We start from the raw sequence: 19381 nt of genomic DNA on the forward strand, positions 1-19381 counted from the left end.
TTCCAAACGGTTTGGTTTTGGCTTAAGTTTGGATTGGAGGAGAACATAAGCTTCATGTGTTTTATTGTTTAAAATAAGGGTAAGTAGCTGAATCCCCACTTTGGGGAAGCAGCAAGTGACAATGTGGCTACAGTAGGTCCTAAACATAAAATCCACCTGAAGGCAAAAATTTTTCTTATGGGTTTTTTTAACCTTTATTTTTTGCAGGTGTGGATGAGTGTGGGACACTGACAGGACATGGTCCCCTGGGGGCAAGGTACAGGTTAAATAATTAAAAAAATTAAAGCAAGCCAGACGTTACAAAGAAAAAAACCCTTATGTGAGTGCGTCAAGGTCAGCTGAAGAAATATTGTCCTTTTTTCTATCAAGAAAGCAACAGTTCAACATTACATTTGCTTTAATAACACAGTTTAATGTGGCTTTATGTGGAGGTAAAGCATGTAGGCAGGGCTCTGTAATGAGATGAAGAAAAACCCCGCAGAAAGAGGATTCTTTTCTCTCATTTTTCTTTTTCTTTCTTTCTTTTTCCCCCCTTTTTCTGCTCTGGCTTTGGTTTTACTTGGAGCATGAGAGGCAGAGCTGCGCATTGCTGGTTCGTGAGCACAGCCTGCTGGCTCCCGCCGCAGCAGCAGCCACGGGCTGGGTCCTCCTCCCCCCGCACCACCCACGCCGTGTGCGGGGTCGGGAATTCCTCCTCCTCTTTCCCTTTGGGAACGGACGTGGCCACAAGACACGCAGGCTTTTTACTCCTTAGCGTGAAGAATATACACGGAAACGCCGCGCAGCTCTCTGCAGGGACAAGAGGTTTGAACTTTTATAGAGCCAGGGAAATACTTTCTGAGCAGTGGGAAATGATTCCTCTCCTCTCAGACTGACAGGCTACTTGGGGTCTGTCTTAGGGACGGTGGGGTTATTGCAGGCTGAGGCATCAATTGACATAGCCAGCACTGAGAATCACAGAGTCACCAGGTTGGAAAAGACCTTTGAGATTACTGAGTCCAACTGTTCCTGTCCTGTGCTAAACAGGATCCCTAAGTACCTCATCTACCCATCTTTTAAACACATCCAGGGATGGTGACTCAACCCCCTCCCTGGGCAGCCTGTTCCATACCCTATAGGTATGTATATACCACGTTTAAATCCCTGAGCTATCTCTGAGCTAGCTAGTGTGCCTGCACAGCTTGGGGGGGGGGGGGGAGGTGTTCAGAGACTGCAGGTCATGCTATTTGGCTTTAACTCCAGCCAAGGAAGTGCTAACATTTTAATAATATAATTTAATTTTAATTAGTATAATTCATGCTGCTGGCATCCATCTGTAATGCTTTTCCTCTCGTTTCATTGTACTTCAAGTCACACCTTTTCCTCCTCCTCATTCTCCCCTTAGGATGGCTGAACAACAGGAACCCCACAATATTTTTTCACAAGTTTAAAAAAAACAAAAGCAAAAGAAGTGCAGGGGTTATAATTTATACAAAAGGGTGGTCAGGCACAGCCAGGTGATGTACACTGCAGTCTCTGTGCTGCCATGGGTGCAAATCTCCTGCCCTCATTCCCTTCACTTTCCTGTCTGCAGACTCCAGCTCTCCCTCCCCTGCTCTGAAAGCAAAACCTGCTGAAGGTTTGTGTTTCAGGTCCATAACACCATCTCCTCCTTCCTCTCCCATAGGAAAGCCATGGCTGATTTGCTCCAGGACCACATTCCTCTGCGATGAGCTACCTCTGCTGTTACGCCCGTTTCCAGCCACGATACCTATCGCAGCGTAAGCAGCAACTGTGCAGCACCATGAAAGGTGTGTGATGCCTGGATGATGTCAAGGATGGAGTTGGGTGTTATCAGGTACACAACATATGGTTAAGAGTGTTTAATAAGTATATTAAAGTATATTAAGTTAATAACTTATTAATAACATTAATTAAAACCTCATTAATAACTTTAATAAGTATATTAAAGACAAAAGTCTCCCTCAAGTTGTGTGTTACTCTGCAGTGGATGTTGCTTCTGATGAGGTGTCTGTTATTTGCTCACTGTTGTACTTCAATCTCAGTGACATTGCTTTGCAGAAATCAGATACTGCCAGAAAGCCATGATCTGCAGTCACTGCTCTTGGGTGTGCTCAGTGACTGCCCCTCAAACCAAATTGGTGGCTTCCCTTTAGCTAGAGGCTTGCCTAATGTTACTTCAACAGGCTTCAGGTTCATCTGGTGAATACGGTGTCACTGTGGATTTGGGGCAGGGGAAAAATGTCACTAAGCTGTGAGCTGCCTCGGCTGGCTGCACATGCAGAGCTGGGAGGGCGAGTGTGGTCTCGTGAGGAGCTTGCTGAAGGAGTGTCTGTTTGTCCTGGCAGGCTGCTGATAAAATCATTCAGTGTTGTTTCTAACCACATGTGCCCAACGACCTCCTGTATGGGGGGGATGCACCTTTGTTATTTGTGCTTGGGAAACAGTTTTGCATAAAATCAGCACTTCTTGCAGACAATCAGCTTTTTAAGTTGGCAGAAGGTCTCATTTTCAAATGAAAACTTGGGAATGAATTATCACAACCTCTGTTCCACAGTGATCAGAACTGATGCTGCATACCAGTATAACAAGACTGGGATACCCACTCTGATGAGAGAGCATGGGGGCAGTGCTCCATGCTGTGAGCTGCTGGGGTACAGGCAGATGTTTCCTTTGGGGATTTATTCTCTTGTTTTCAAAAGCAACTTGCTAGGGAGTCAGTGAGCTGCCTGAGGAAGATCTTGGCTGTTGGTCTTCTGCTTCCTGGTCAGCTGTGCACACTGTGACACCTGAAGCTGTGCCTGCTGCAGGGGTAGCTGCTGGAGAGCGTCTGGAGTCCGGGCCAGCAACTGCAGCAAGGAAATTCATCTCAGCACCAGTTCCCCCTGCACTCCTGCTGTGTAAGCCCTAATTAAACCCTTGCAGCAGAATAATTAATCATTAGTAAGGGAATTAAATATTAGTCTGTATGATAGTAAACATTAGTTATATATTAAACAAGCTCATTAGCTATTCATTAACCTTTTAATCCTTTTCAAATCCCCTTTACCATGCTGCAGGTTTGTGCTCAATATCCATCTCCAACGACCTTGCATGAGTGCCCTTTTCTTGCTATTAAAGGCATTGCAACTTCCAGAACCCCTTCAGTTATTTTGCCCCTTTGGTTATTATCTCCCTTTCTATTTGGCTTCATTTAAATTCAACTATAGCAGAGACATCTCATTATTGATATGGAGCCATTAAAAGCTCCTGGAGATTGAGGGAATCACTTCCCAAAATGATATATGATAAGTGAGGCAATGATTCTTTTTTTCCTGTTGTTGCCCTTGTGCTGCTTGCATCAGGCATTGGCAGATCTTACCCCTCACGTCAGACTATGTGCCTGTGAAGATGCAGAACAGGGACCAGGAGAGGGTGAAGTTAATGGGTCTATATAGACCTCAAAAATATTCAGAGCCACAGTTCCAGTTTTGGCCCCTGATTTCCATCTCATCTGAGGGGTGACCTTATTAATGTTTATAAATATTTAAAGGGTGAGAGTAAGGAGGATGGAGCCAGGCTCTTCTCAGAGGTGGCAGCAATAGGACAAGGGGCAGCAGGTGCAAGCTGGAGCAGAGGAAGTTCCATGGGAATGTAAGGAGGAACTTTGTCCCTGTGAGGGTGACAGAGCCCTGGGATAGGCTGCCCAGAGGGGCTGGGGAGTCTCCTTATCTGGAGACATTGAAACCCGCCTGGATGCACTCCTGTGGGATTGAGTCTGAGTGATCCTGCTCTGGCAGTGGGCTTTTGAGGTCCCTTCCAACTCCTAATGTTCTGTGGTTCTGTGATTCATTGAGGCAAGTAAATCTCTGAATTTCTCTGTGCCTCCTTTCCCTCACTGGAAGCTGGGACTATTTCTCCTGTGCCATCTCAGCCCTTTCACTAAAAATCCAAGTTCCTTAATGCTGTGGTTTGGGCAGGCTGGTGTCCAGCATCAGGTCTCCCACTCGCAGGGTTGAGTCCAGGCACTGGCCAGGTAAAATGGTGGGCGTGAACCAAGTGGGTGAAGGAGAGAGCAAGGGGACCTACTGATGGTAACATCTCTACCTCCATAGTGGTGGGAATTTTCTGGCCAAAGCAAGGGCAGAGCTGCTGTTAGGGGTTAGGCTGGGTCACAAGGAATGTATTTATAGTGTCTGGGTGGAGGAAACCTCTATCACCTCCCCATCTGAAAGCCATATTGCAGGACAGTCCTGGAAGCCTTGGCTGGGAAGTCCTGGCTGTTGTTTCCCTGCCTGTTTCCCTACCTGTTAGTGAAGGAGGCAAAGGCAGACCAAATTAGGAATGGAAAACTTGTTTGCCAGGTCCCTGCTCAGGACATGAGAGGCAGCAGAGGTGCTCATTGGGGTGGTGCTGCCCAGGATGCGGGACTCATGCTGCCTCCTCCCTCCCTACCTGCAGCACAGACCTGGCCCCTCATGCAGGCAGAGATCTGCTGTCGGCTGGAGATGTGATTGAAAACCTGTCCATGCTGCTCAGGTCTCCTGCTTTTGTGGTGATGGACTGTGTCCTGCCTTGTCCTTACTGAGTGATCCTTAATCTCTTATATCTTTTAATTAGGGCAATTTCTTTTGGCCTGCTGGAAATGCTTTTCTCATACAGATTAATTAAAAAAAAGCCTAGCTTTGCCAATTTAATGTGCTGTGAGCTCTGGTCAGGATGCAGGCAGTCTGCTAAGCCATTATTCATGACACAGTTCTTGCTTCTTATTTACCTTTAAACTATGTTTTGTGGGACCTGAGGACAGTTGTCGTTAGTCATCAGCTGTAAAGTTTCAGGCAGGATGAGTCCAGCGGTGAGAGCAAGGCTGTGTATGAAGTATCACCTCCACCCTGTGGGCTGCAAAGCCCATCCCTTGCTGCTGAAAGCAGTGAACATGATGCCAGGTACCCTGGGGAAGCCCCTTTGTGTCAGGATTTGCACCTCTGGTCAGCAGGGGTTCCTGCCTTAAAACCTTGCAGTCTGGCTTTTAAAAGGCATGTTAATGGTTTCTGCTGTTTGCTCCCTTTCTGTTAGCAGCAGCTGCCAGGTTTGGTCCTTGCCAGGAGTGAAACAGTTGCCTGAAGACTTGTGCAGTCAACAAATCAATATTGGCCAGTTAATGGCTTTGTTCTGACCTTCCTCAGGGTGTCTATTTATGTTCTAGTTTGAGTTCCCTGCGGGATTTGCAAAATTAGGACTGTCTCTTGGAGAATATTCATACTTGTGTGGATGAGTTTGGGTTTGTTTCATCTTTCCCTAACGTCTTTCCCATAAAGTAATCATAAATCTCTATTTACAAAGTGTTTGGGCAAAATTCCATTCCTTTGCACTATGAATTCATCAAAGGGATATTGAATTGTACATTTCAAAGCCAAAAGTGCAAACTCTTACAGGCTGATCCAGTCTAACCTATCAATCATGTGTGTTGAAGTGACCTGCCCTGCCATGGGGTGATGGGTGATGGGACAGGGGACCTGCACATCTCAGGTCTACTGTGATCTAGGACCTGGCTATTTTCAGTTTTCCTCTTTGAACTGCCTAAATCCTCTCAGGGAGCTTTTAGCAAGGCTTCTTAATTTTAATTTCTTATAAACAGAGCTTGGAGAATAAACCATGAATTTAACATTGTTTCTGCTGGTAGCACATTAATACATAGTGTGCAGCTTCCTCACATGTGTTCCTGAGGCCAGATGAGAAAAGCACTCTGATGAAGTGGGATTTTGCTGGTCATGAATATTTATATAAGAAACCTCAGTGCCTTGATAGTTCCCTGGAATGTAAATGCAAAAGGGGAGGAAGACTATTTTTTTTAACACTATTTTTTTAAAAAATACATCTTTTATTCTCTTTTAGAAGCCCTAGAAAATATTATGCTCCTTCACAGCAAATACCAGAAGGCAGAGCAGCGTGGTAACTATCTGTGGCAGGATGGCACAGATGCTGTAAGGGCAGCAGGCAGTAGCTGATGGGGCAGAGATGTTCCTTCCCCCAGGGCCCACAGAATTCAACAAGCCTGGTGTTATTTGTGCTGACCAGGACATGACTGCGATATTCAGTGGTAGGAGAACATACCCTTTGGAGCTGCTGGACTTTGGGATGGGCCTTTTGTTAAGTTGCACCTCAATATACAAAATGAAAAGGTATCATAGAGTTTCCCCTTTCTTGTGCCACATGACATGAGATGCCATAAGAAATGGGAAATCTGGTGGTTAGTGTATGTTCTGCCTAGAATAATTCTGCTTAAATTCCTAGGGGATGCTGGAAGACTGAATGGGAAGAGCAAAGCAATGAGGAGCCAGGAAATCAGGAGCCAGGTATAGAGCTGTCACGGAACATGTGCTGTGGCAACAGAGCTGGTTTGCCAAGGCTGAAGAAAGTTTTACGTGGTGACTGGGAAGACAGGTGAGAAAAAAAGGCAGTATTATGATGAAAGATATTCTTTTCTCTTATGGGGAGAACTGAATATGTGAAATCAGCAACATTTTCTGGTTTAAGCAGCCAGAGACAGCCCAAAGCCATGACTTATGCTTGCCACTATTATTTCTTGCAGTGTCTGCCTTACCTTGGCATTTGATACTCTCTGCTGAACATTGACATTTAAGTGAAGTGTTTTATCAATGATGCTACATTGCAGGAGCTATTGGATTTATTTCCCAGGTTTGCAAACAGCAGCTGTGGGAAGTGCTACCCTGTGCTGGAGCACTGTGAAGTACCACTTATCCAGGGGATAGTCCAGGGGCAAATACTACTTCAGTTGTCTGACCACCTAAAGCCTGTAAACTTCAATTTCACCCATTTCACTTTTGATTGAACACCAGTACGATGCTTGTCTGAAGCTAGCTGACATGAATTTCAGTTCTTAGAATGTAATTTTACAAACACCTTAATAAGGATGGACTGAAATTAAGTGCCACAAATAAGTAGTCATTTTTGCAGGCTATAGTTGGCCACGGAGACTTTAATTCCTTAGTTTTGCTCCTTTTAAATGTATCATAGTTTAAGTTTTGCTTTTTGACTCTTTCAGGCTTCAGAATTCCCATGGCAAAATTCCTTCATATAGTTTGTTGTCCACACGCCTCAGAAAAGTGAAAAAATTGTTCATGTATTGGCTAGTCAAAAGATCAGGCAAATATTTCACTCAATGTACAACAAAATATTATGAGGTAATTTTATTTTTCCCGACTGGTAGGTAAAAATATTACAGTATACAAGATAATCTTATTAAAGGTAAAAATACAGTATTTTGCTTTTTCTCTAAACAGATCTACGTACAGTACACTTTTTTATTTTATTTTTTTTTTTTTTTTACAAATATAACTATTATCTATTAGGCTATCTGTGTTCTCATCTGGCACTTAAGAACTGATCACAGGTCACCTTCTGGTTCTGCTTGTTTTTCTTAGCTGATACCTAAATGCAATATTCATCTTATAGGTGTCTCTTGTAAACAAACAGTACAGTTCAGTGGTTCCCAAGTAGTAAGGTGTGCTTTAAGTAGTTGAAATCATATAGCTAAATGTAAAAACCCAAGCAATCCAATTTTGCTGCTGTGTTGCACATACTCATCACTTCCCAGATGTAAAAGTGCAATCCAAGTACTTGTGTTAGACTTTAAATCAGCTTTATTCCCTTCCTCATCCTCTGTAAGAACCAAAGACATAAACCAATAATTTCTACAATGATTTTTTACCCCTTTTTTTGTTTGTCAGAACATTCTCACTGAAATTGAAGCCTTTTCATATTGATTTGGAGGTTTGAAACTACTGGGCTGTGTTCTTTGTGATTTATCTCACCTTATGGCTTGCTGTTTGGAATCCAAAATATCAGTCACATCACTGTCACTGGATTAAGGTTGTTCCTTGAACTGAACACATTAGCACAATATATATTACTTCTGGGTATTCCTAGGAAGTGAGTCTCACATCATTATCAATATTTCAGTACACTGTTGTTGAAGCTGGGGTCATCTAAGGATTGAAGAGAGGCTAGGTGCGTAACAAAGAGACCATATCCATCAGTGGACTAGCTAATACAGTCGGAAAAGGCGGAGAGAAGGTTTTGTCTGGGAATCCCTTTATCAGGTTTTAGGATAGAGGTGAAAAGATGCTTTACCCAACAACCTTGGTCCATGTTTTCCAACGCTGCCCTCCAGTCTAAAAGGAGATGACCTCTACCTGCCATACTTTGCCTTGTCATTTCAGCAGATGATTTCTCATTTGCTTAGTATCTCATTTACCACAGTGCTGCTCCAAGTTATCTTCGTGGATGCCCATGTAAACATAAAAGGAGAGTACACACCCAAGGATAGAAATCTTTAAAAAATTTTCAAGGAATATGCTTGGCACATTTTGCCTTCAGACTTCACCCCATTCTGATCAGAACAGTCCCAGTTGGTATAAACGAGCACAGTTGCATTGTCTTCTCTGGAGTCAGATGGGCGAGGAATCTGGCTTTTTTGCCTTTAATTAGAGGTGCCTTCCCTGTGGTGCATCTATTTCTGATGCCAAAGGGCATATAGTTTTACCAGTAAGTCACTTTTGTATCATAAAAGATTTAACTGGTAAGTCACCAAGCACTGGAGTAACACAAAGTGCTCCTACAATACTTACTAGTGGGCAAAAGATGAGTGTGCAGTACCCATCTTTTGCATGGTTTTTGCCCTCCTAAGATGCTGGTTGAGACTGAATAGTATTTAGAAAACCGGTTGCCTTTCTCTGTGCTCACCATCAAATGTCTTTATTTAAGTTCTTCCCAAATTTGTCACTCAGCTGTTGTATTAGTCTTGCCAGCTCACCAGTAGCTTGTGACTTTTCCTCTAAGAGTTCATAGCGGAGACTAGAAATATCTTGCTTAATCTCTTTAAGTTCTCCTAAAAAAGAGAAAAAGGCTCTTGTGAGCAATATTGAACCAAGTATTTAATGGCTGTGGTGTTAAGACCTGAGAAAGCATTAACTTTAATGTCCTTGGTAGTGAATGTCCATATGATGTCGTTGCATTTATGCACTTAATATTTGGCTTGTGAGAAACAACCTGTAGTAGCAGTGGTGGTACTGACAACAATAGCAAGTATGTACAGAAAGCTCATCTTTTCTCTTGAGCCTGTTCTCTCTCCATGTATCGATCTCCACCTACACAGGGTATGTGCAGGAGGGTAGCAGTTAAGAAGTGTTAGAATGAGGTTCTTTTCCATCTACATATAAATCCTACATCACAGCATGGCCTTAAAAATCCTCAAACAGCTCAAAAAAGGCTGTTGGGACAGGCATAGGCAGGACAGTGAGAATTTGCTTTACGTAGACCCCAAGGCAAGGTCAGGTGTTGGCAATGTCGTGGGTATTTTAAAGTGAGGAGAGGCAGAACTACAGGGCAGAGTAGGATAATGTTAAAAGACAGATCCTGTGATATATGTGTTCTGCTAAGGAAAATTAAGGACCCAGAATCTCAAGAGTATAAATTGGCTCAGTCACCACTGCTCACCTTATTGTGAGCATGAGCACGCTCTCCCTCCAGAGGATGTTATCTAAGCTCAGCCCTCTTAGTGGCTGTATCAATAACAATAACATGACATGCTCTAATCTGTGCCAATTATAAAAATCCACTTACCTTCATTGACCTCATCATTTTCTCGGTCAACCTGAGCCTTCAGCACGTATCTCTTAATCAGACGTTTCATTATTTTCTGAAAAGAGAACAGAAACACTTATCTTAACATGGCCTTGTCCCCACTGCCTTAATTCTAGACTCACACAAGTAATTCAAACCCCTGCTTTCACTATGGATAAGACCTGGCTTCAGAGAATGCAAAGAGAATCTTTTATTGATTTCCCATTTATTTTGTACTTTATATTATGAACTTTGTCCTATGATAGTTAATTGATTGACAGCCATTCCATAATAAGCCCACATATGAGGCACTTTGGTGTATTCTGTGGCATGCACATGAAAGTAGAGTATGTCCCATGGACAGAAAGAAAACACGGATGATCCAATAGCAAGGTAAGAAATGGGATCCAGAGCCTTCCTTTAGCATGATGCTGCTGAATGTATCAAGACAAAATACTTTACAGGAGAAAAAAGTGGTTATTTAATGACCATTTAATGTTACGACAAATTTAATGTTAGCAAATGACAAATTCAATGTTAGCAAACTCACTCATGATGATGAACTGAGTGTCTGACCCAAGGTTAATAGAAAAGACTCTGTTTGCTTTGGAATTGGGGTTTTAGGAGAGAAAATGAATTTGTTGAAGGACAAAGAGAATAGAGTTTGAACAGCAGTGCAGAACTTGTCTTAAGGGAGAGAAGGTTCTTAGGGAAATGGCAGACTTTAAGGGACAAGCACAGGGAAAGAAACAGAGCCATACAGACTTATAAAATGGGAGATGATTGTTATTGAACAGTGTATATGGTAATTGTAGAAGATGGCCATGGATAGGAGCGTGCAATGTGATATTGTTCCAAAAATGCTTTTAGTTACATTTAACTAGAAAGAAAGTAACTTTAGCTGCCTTGGACTACACATTGGATTACAGCTGAAGGCCCTCATCATTGTCAGTTCTTCACTACAGAGACACACTACTCAACAGGAAAGAAAAATCTCAACTATGATAAACATAAACAGGATTCCTCTACCAGGGATGATGGTCTAGGTGCATCCTCTGCAAACAGAGGAGAGCTCAGTGAGCACCCAAGAACAGATACACAAATGTCTTTCAGTGACCAGATGGTACTGTAAAGGGAGAAGCCTCTCCCAGCATGGGTCACCTGTTCACAGAGCAATCAGTCTCTGCTTTGAACATCACATCAATATGAATGAAGACATCAGTACACCTGCTCTCTTTTTTCAGAAGCCAAATACCGATTATAGCCATGCAAAAGGCAAGTGAACATCAAAGAAGTATCCAGTCATTTGTATATGTCATGCAGCCATGGAATATGGGATGTCTAAGACTGTCCTTGTTTCAAAGAGGCATCTGGCTAACCGGGTGAGTCATTAAGGCAACAGAGATGAGGCACAGCGCACGTACGGTGTGTTGAAGATGGCCAAGGTAGTAGAATCCAGAGGGAGGTAGGGTTGTCACCTGAGAAAACATAAATGAAGTAATGTTTGGGGAAAGTAGGGAAATCCTGGACCCAAAAATATTTTTTTTTTTTTTTCAGAACAGATGACAGAGGAAATTGAGACTAAGACAAGGAATCAAGCACATGGTGAACACTCTCATTACCTGGAAAATTATGGCAACATAACAGCTACCTACTCCAGTTTCCCTACAGCTTCTATTTTTGATGGACACTACTCAAATGCTATCCTGTATTAACTACTATGTGTGACAGAAGTCCAAAGCTTAAGGCTGCCTACTCCATCAAACTCGTGTTATAGTCAGATTTGTCTACAGCATCTGTACATTTATAAAAATGCGATCATGCTTTAACAAGAGTCTACTTTGCTATTTAGTAGATATTTCTGCCAATAGCTATGGGAAAGTAATTAATTTTTGCACCAATATTGCACTTTGTAAGCTTTGTTTCTCTCCTCCTCCCCAGTACTGTTCTTTGTAGCTGCAATGAGTGATGTTGCCTCTGATGGTATCAAGGCAACTAACTCCAGATGCCAGAGTATCTCATTTCTAACATCAATTTTTAGACACACCTCCACTCCTGGCACAAAAGCCTGTAAAACTTTTAAAACCAGTAAAAATTTATTATTGGCCTGCTGTACAGCCTGGGAGCCCATTGTTCCAGATGTGCCATTGCATTTCTGGTCCAATTTAACTATTACTTTCCTCAACTTTCTTTAATGTATCACTTGCCATTGGATTCCTTTTCACTTCATGTTAAAAAATAAGGAAAAAAATACTTGGGGAATGGCACATTTTCTTATTGTGTTACCCTTGGGTATTTCCTGTGCACGTGTTTGCATGAGAAATAATATATCTGCTGGTACGAACACTCCAGCTGAGACAGTTCCTGTGATGGCTGGGGTACCCTGTGCCACCACTGCAGCCACAGGTATTTTTGGACCATATCACATTGCGGATTGAGCTCAGGAAGACAGGTTGCTGCTGGAGAAAGCACATGCAAATGTTAATGCAAAGGCTGGAGAAATGGTGCTGTGTCATGAGAAATGAAACGCTGTCAATGCAAGACTGGAAGGTTAAAGAGTGAGTGATACTTCTGGTATTGAACTAAATCACAGAATCGTAGGGGTTGGAAGGGACCTCAAGAGATCATTGGGTCCAACCCCCTGCCAAAGCAGGGTCCCTAGGACAGGTCTTAAACATCTCCAGAGAAGGAGACTCCAAAACCCCCCTGGGCAGCCTGTCCCCGGGCTCTGTCACCCTAAAGTGGAGTTAATTCATGTGACAAACACTAAACCCATGGGTATTTCTAGGGTGACAGGCTGTGCTTGTCTCTGCAGTGCCCCAGCCCAATCCCATGCCTGTGCTAAGCCACAGCCTGGTACATCACAGGATGGCATCTACTGGAAAAAAGCAACCATGACCCTTGGAGATAAAAGTTGTTCACTGAGCCATCTCTTCCCCAGCTCCTGCTTTCATGCTGCCATTACCTGATATCTTGTGGGCTTATTATACGCATTCTTCCCAGAAAAATTTTCTATATTTCGAGTGCTCGAGTGAAAACGAACTTTCTGAAAGCATAAAACATGATATAGTTAAGCAATGATCACCCCAAGCTAAACAGAGCTTTATAGAAACAGTAGGAAATAGGTCAATGTATGAATAGACTAAAATGCTGCACATTCAGGCCTAAAAAAAGTAAACTTTTGAAAGGCTGAAAAAACACAAATTATTCAAAAATGTTGGAATCAGAATTATCTATGAAAAAATAGTGTTCACGCACAGGTTTGAGATAAGAAGGTGTTAGGAGGCACAAAGTATGTGCCTCTTAAACATTAATTTATAAATGTGATTTATAATCACATTGGTGATTATAAATTTTGACCACAATTTAAGAAAGGAAGAAAAATAAAAATTTGTGCTTAAAGAGAAGAAATCGATGTGGTATGAAAAATTTTGAAACAGAATTGATTTTCAGCAGTTGTTTTAAAAGAGTCACACCATTTGCTAACTTTTTAGCTCAATAAAAATATGGATTTTGTTTTTTTAAAAAAAACCCCAAAACATGATCCCAGCTGCTAATTTGGTGCTTTAGAAGCTTTGAAGGAGACTTTTCACAAAGAGATTACACAAAATATTTGTAAGGTATTTCTTTGACTCTATTTTCCACCTCTGAACATTTTGGTCCAAGTTCTAATGATAAAGAAATCACTTTTTCAAAGAAATTAATTCACATCACAGACTGAAAGGAACCAATATAAATCACAGACCTCTGAACTTATACGCAAGTGTATGTACAGGGAAGGCCCTGGGAAAGGAGTTTTTCTTCCCTGAATGGACTAGGGATGTGAGAAATAGATTATTTTGTTCAAATCAGGATGCTAAAATATGATTGGAGTAAATGCCTGAAGTAATCCTTTCATATTTTTTTTTATTTTTTAATTTCTCATTTATCAGGCATGCCATGGTCTTACAGAGGCTGTTTTGAAGATGATCCATGAACAAAATCAACAGGCAAGCAAGAAAGGGCTGATAGGCCTAATTGTTTATATCAAAGCCATGGAAACTAAATTTTGCATAAATTCCACAGAAAAGGGCAAACCAGACACTTTCACTCTTGTGGCCTGGGGAAGGAGAAGCTTAAAGAAAATGTTATCACTTTGTTTATGCTTTGAAGCAGAAATCCAATGTGGAATAAAGCAAGTTTCATGTGGTTAGGTTCAAATAAAGCTTTAACAATACTTTTTTAATCACTATTTGAGATAGTTAATGGACAAGCATTTCTTCCAAGACTCTGCTGTTCTAGTGAGTCTGTCAGTAATCAGTAGTAGTATTAAAGGCATTTGTAAAGTGCCCCCAAATGCTTGTCTATCTTGGTGGTGATTGCTATGTGGTGCAGGTTGGTTGATAATATGGAAGGCACCCCATGGATTTACATCTCACTCAATTAGGCTCTGGCAGAGACTGAATAAACATCAGCCCAGAGCAGCTCTCATAAATTCATGGTACCATGATGTCCTCCAAGTCTGTGGGCTTTGCTTGGGACTGGATGGCTCACCATGAGTTGCATTGGTCAGCTGTTTGCTGCTTCAGGGAGACCCAAGAGATCCAGGCAAAGCCCCAAAAGCAGGCTGCACGTCACAAAGGGAAACTCTGCAAAGCCTCCTCCAGTTTTCGTGTCCTTCTCCTCAGTGTCTCTTAAAACACCTTCTCCCTTCCTTGTGGTGGGGAAACATCTCTGCTGCCCTAGAGAGGCTGGCCAAGCTTGCCATGACCCACCTCAGCCTCTCACATGCAGTGACTGTATGAAATAATGACACATTTAAAGGGCTTTGCTTTTCCCCCAGAAATAGGTTCCTGGTGTTCTTCTGATTCAAACCCAGCCTGAGATGAGAAAATTAAATAAACAAATAAAACAAAGCTGCCTCCTTGCATCTTTGAATCCTCTGAATTTTGAATTTTGAATCCACAGCTCCTGTGACTGGTTTGGGCATTTTCTTCTCTGGTGTAAAGCAGGTGGACTTGCCCTCTGAGTGGGACTGTGTTTGTAGTAAATTTATGTGCTGGGAATGCTTCATCCCAGTGACACTCTGCACAGTGTTACAGTAAATAATTACTACGGGCAACACAATTTTCTCTCAATTTCTCTGGCATTTTCCCAAGGGAGAACAAAGCTGATTCTGTTGGGAAGGGTCTGGATGCTCACCATATTCCTGCATCCCTCTTGCTTTGTCATGTGAACACTCACTAGTGCTTAGAAGAGCATGCTGCTGTGTAACCAGTATTTCCAAAACAAATTTCTATTTCAAATGCCCAAAGGAGCTGTGGCTGGGGCAGGATCTGCCCATTAGTGGCTACACATTGCTGGGCAGATGTAAGTGGAGAGGTTCATAATCACAGCTGTAAGCATTTAGGAAGTGTTGTTAAACCCTGCTTGGAAATTTGTTCCCAAACTGGGAATGGTAGAAAATGTAATGATAGTAAAATTCATTTAGAAATCACTTAAAGGAAGGTGGATGTTTTGAAGAGCCATAAAGGCTTGAGGAATCAGACTAGCTGGGGGCCTATTTGTGCCTCTGCTTCTGCCCTTCATCTTTGACCTTATTTATTTGGACTTGGGAAACCCCCTTATAAAAATACCTGCTTTTATAAACATTGCTCTTTTCCCTGTGTCCTGACAGTGTCCTGTACAATGAGGCCACTGGGAGGACCCTCCAGGTGCAATGTGGTACAGCTAATACACGATGATGAAGCTAAGTAAGAGGCTGTGCTGTCCGTGGTCTACCTGTGCACCATGCAGCCCAAGGTCTCTGGCATAAATCCTTTCGACAAAGAGGGTGAAAAGATGCAACATACCCGTTGTTTGGAGTTCAGCATCCCCATCTCAAGATCATTTTCACAGTTTTTGGCCTTAGATTTGCAGAGTTTTATGAGGCACATTTTTATTCTCAGTATGAGATAATAAAATGATTTAGGGCTTGGCACTAGGTTAAAAGGAGCAGGTAAAGTCCTTCCTTCATCAAAGTAGGAGAGCCAGAGCTTGGCACGGGCAAACTTCCACTCCACATCTGCATCCTCCTTGGGAAGGGAAGAGAAAAGAAAACAAACACGACCCAAATACATAACAAGTAAGTAGGAAGCAATTTAGCTGTGACAAGGACAAACATGCAGGTAAGTAACTAGAACTGAATTTCAGTTTGCCAGCCCAAGGCCCCTGCAAACAATGTGTCTTTGTGGGCTTCTCTGTGGTGATCTCAAACTTAGGTAAATTTCAACAAAGCAATGGATTAACACAGAGTATAAATCCTCCAAATACTAGATTATTTCCTATTTCCTTGGACAGCAAAGGGTTTTCTTTCAGTAACAATCTGGTGCTTGTGCTACAATGATAAATGAATGTGTCAGAACATATACAAAATCATGGAAAGCAGAATAAACTTACATGCACAACAACAACAAAGACTGTCCCTGTTAAACTGCAATGCTATCTAGCTGCCAGCCAGCTGTTATCACTGAGTTTTGCCAGGAATACCCCACAGAAGAGGCTAGGCCACCAGTTTCTTCTACTATGGGCTGATTTTCTCGTTGATCCTGTTTGCATTCACCATTATGCATCCCCAGATCAATACACCTTAATTCTCTTACTGTTCACCTCTTGCCACTGATGGAGGTGCAGGATAAGTCCATTGCTCAGTGTCTGTGAATCTCCTGTGTGAACTGTCAAGGTTGGCCATGATCACTTCCAAGTACAAGGGCAAAGTTAACATGTACTCTATGGATCTTCCTGGCATTTGTATAGGAGGATGGTCAGGTCCATGTAGCAGAACCATTTATCAGGCAAAAGAAAGGATGAGATGCAGCTGCTCTACAGCTGTTTTCATTGTGGCTTACATGGATACCAGCAGCATCAACAGAATCAGGGGTGTGCCAACACCCTGTACTCATGTGCATCTGTGTTCTGCTGAAATTAATAACCTCTGATTACCCCATACCTCTGAAACCCAGTCAAAAAACAGGCATAACAGGAGTGAGATTAATTCTGTCAGTTACAGCAATATGTCTTCACCAATGAAGCAGCATTCACTTCTGCTGTTTGGCCTTCTCATTGCCTGGGGTTGAGCCTCACAGAAGCCTTAAGCTGAATTACAGTGCAAATCTCTTGAGAACTGTTTTAATGATTTTCTGTTAAGCAGCTCTTGTTTCTGTCTGGCAAAAGGATTCTTTCTTTCTATAAATGTGAAGTTGGCAGAAAACACTAATACTAGAGACATAAACAGAAGAAAAACAGAAGTAACTGAAGAGAGATACTCAATGGAAAGCACAAGAATATGGTCTTGTCAGCCCAGCTAACAGTCAAATACGTCCCCACTGACAACCATAATGAAATTAAATTCCCAAGTAATGACCATCCTCTGTCATTACTGACATTGCTGACATCAGATAAACATGTTGGCAAAGAGGACTTTCTCTGCAGTCAGTAGGATGACTCTGACTTTAATCTCCCTGCTACTGAGGAGTGCAAGGAACTGGTATGAGATTTACCAGTTTTTCCCAGTCCTCAGCTTGGAGGGTCTGGGCCAAATAGCTCAACTTGCTTTGCTTGCTGATAGTTACAAGTAGCCTGGAACAAATTTTGAAAATTTCTGTGCAATCTAGAACTCTGACAAAACATTTTGCCAAGAAAATAGTCACCTACAAAGTTTACACTAGATACTATAGGCCACCTATTCAGGTATTTTAAGAGATTTTTCCTCAGAAACTTCCAAGAATATCTCTACCTACCACAATAAACTATAAAAATGCAGTAAGAAGCTGAGACCCCTTCAGAAGTAAATATTGCTTAGAAGAGGATTCAGGAAGATGCTTGATCTTAAATGATTATAAATCTTTGGGGAAATAACTCTGCCTTCTGCATGCAGGAAAGCTTCTGGGGCAGAGAACATACATAAGGTCTCTCTGACATTTAGACTTAGTTACAGCACACACAAAATAGAGTTATATTTGCACTACAGTACATGGATGAATCAGACATTACAGCAAGAAATATTTTCAGCTCTGGCCTTTTGCAGTGTCAGGATCTGAGGTGGAGATTAAAACAAATAATTAATACAAGCCCAACTACAGAAACCTGACATTTAACAAGTCAGAAGAAAGAGGTGACTCAGCATTAACATTATCCAAATATATATATTCTTTTCTGTCTTTATTTACATTAGCAGGGAGTTGTTTACGTCCAAAGCATTTAAAATCCATCCTGCTAATAACAATACTACTGAGCAAGGTTGGGTAAACCCTGGGAACACCTCTCCATAGAAACCTATTCATATTCCTTGAGGGCTGTGCTTATATTCTTTAGAAGTTGCTTTTTGTTCAGACAATTATGTTTTGCAGACCTAGACACTCCTCAAAAACATCTGTATCAAGTTTGCATAACTTATACTTGGAAAATATAGAATTATTAAATATACACACATGAGTTTTAGATCTAGATGGGCTTGGGCTTTTAAGCAGTAGAGAAAAGAGCAAAAAGCCAGGTGAAATATTACTCAATCTATCATAATCAAACAATGCAGCTAAAGTAATGTGTGGATAAATTGTCTTAATCCAAGTAGTAAAAAAAATAATCAGAAACTGCTTTCATTAAATACATGTAAAGGAAATTGGGTTTGCTCACAGATGGTAACTACAAACAAGGAAGTTGAAGTTGTTATAGAAATGATTAATCGTCAATCATTAATTCAATCCTAATTTGGGGAGGACAGACCCAGGCTTAACCATTACAAAGTGAAACACCTTTCTTTCAACAGCACACTAACCTTGCATATAGAAAAAGCTACAACCTCCTTGGTATTTTTTTAACATTTTCATTATCAGTCATAATTAAGTGCATTGAGTTTGTGATCTAATTTCTTATCTTACCTCAATTTCCTGATAGGAGTTGTTGATCATGGCTATTAGCATATTAAGCAGCACCACCACCATAGTCACGTTATATACTCCATAGAGTACATATCCAATATTCTCAATGAATTTATGATCGTACTTCAGCACCACAGATATCACTTCAGATAAGCCAAATATTGACCAGAATAAGGTTTTAAAACTTTCTTCTACCCTAAAAAGAAAGCAAACAATCACATTATAGATTTAACATCAGGTTAGCCAGGCCAAATGCTAATAATAAAAGTATTGATCCACCAATGTAAATATGATGCCTTTGCACAGCCATTATCCATCACCCAGGGATGTGGCAAACCATATTTCCTGATTTGATAAAGAAATATAAATCCTGATTAATACTATAAAGTTACATGTCCTCTTATTTGCTCCATCTGCTCCTCTCAGCTGCAATATTTGTCACTTCGGTGTTTTGCCACAGAATGATAGGAGTTGGAAGGGACCTCTGGAGATTATCTAGTCCCCTATTAAGGGCATCTTGCAGTTTGAAACTTTTTGGTGCAGGACTTTTTACTTCTACTCTCTCACCCTTTCCTCATCCAAAGCAGACAGGCAGAGATTTTCTGGGAAGGGGAAGTAGTAACCTAGTTTGACCTCCTTATATGTGGCTTCCAAGGTAGAAGGGAAGCATCAGTTTTTACCCAAGAGGAGTGACTGAAAAACTCTGATTAGTGGCAGTGGTATATTGAGCACACAGTGCAAATATCCTCAGTCCATAGTCTGATTTTATTCCCATCCTGCTCTGGGACTGCAAAGAAGTCAGATGCTGAAACAAATGCAGCAAAAATATGAAGGTAAGGAATGGCAGAAGATGCTGCAGGGAG

At 41.6% G+C, this 19381-nt stretch overlaps 2 protein-coding genes across 4 annotated transcripts in view; one reads left to right on the top strand and one right to left on the bottom strand.

The window, feature by feature from the left end:
* The first annotated feature begins 1055 nt into the window (after positions 1-1055).
* LOC311195445 (uncharacterized protein) lies at positions 1056-11435 on the top strand. Of its 2 annotated transcripts, XM_084268848.1 has the most exons (5): positions 1056-1118; positions 1667-1837; positions 6274-6423; positions 10869-11006; positions 11182-11435. In XM_084268848.1, the coding sequence occupies exons 2-5, from the start codon at positions 1806-1808 to the stop codon at positions 11201-11203; spliced, it is 342 nt and encodes a 113-aa protein (XP_084124974.1). In that variant the 5' UTR covers positions 1056-1118; positions 1667-1805; the 3' UTR covers positions 11204-11435. The 2 variants fall into 2 exon arrangements, 1 of the variants encoding a protein (XP_084124974.1); XR_014617504.1 differs by lacking the exon at positions 1056-1118 and having other exon boundaries at positions 1505-1837; positions 11187-11435.
* TRPC7 (transient receptor potential cation channel subfamily C member 7) overlaps positions 8748-19381 on the bottom strand; it is a gene marked incomplete at both ends in the record, with an annotated part of 66720 nt that continues 56086 nt past the window's right edge. Inside the window, 6 exons of one of the 2 annotated variants that reach the window (XM_084268845.1) lie at positions 8748-8890; positions 9625-9700; positions 11049-11102; positions 12590-12670; positions 15456-15677; positions 18519-18714. In XM_084268845.1, coding sequence (XP_084124971.1) covers positions 8748-8890; positions 9625-9700; positions 11049-11102; positions 12590-12670; positions 15456-15677; positions 18519-18714 — 772 coding nt within the window. The remainder of the gene's footprint in view (positions 8891-9624; positions 9701-11048; positions 11103-12589; positions 12671-15455; positions 15678-18518; positions 18715-19381) is intronic. The other variant, XM_084268846.1, reaches the window with a different exon arrangement.

This window comes from Gallinula chloropus, assembly GCF_964237585.1.
Source record: "Gallinula chloropus genome assembly, chromosome: 10".
NCBI classification, from domain to species: Eukaryota; Metazoa; Chordata; class Aves; order Gruiformes; family Rallidae; genus Gallinula; species Gallinula chloropus.

Coding starts and splice junctions, on each gene's coding strand:
- LOC311195445 (XM_084268848.1), top strand. CDS start 1,806: ATGATGTCAAGGATGGAGTTGGGTGTTATCAG. Junction 1,838..6,273: donor ATGGAGTTGGGTGTTATCAG/GTACACAACATA, acceptor TTAAATTCCTAG/GGGATGCTGGAAGACTGAAT. Junction 11,007..11,181: donor AGAGGCATCTGGCTAACCGG/GTGAGTCATTAA, acceptor TTTTTTTTTCAG/AACAGATGACAGAGGAAATT.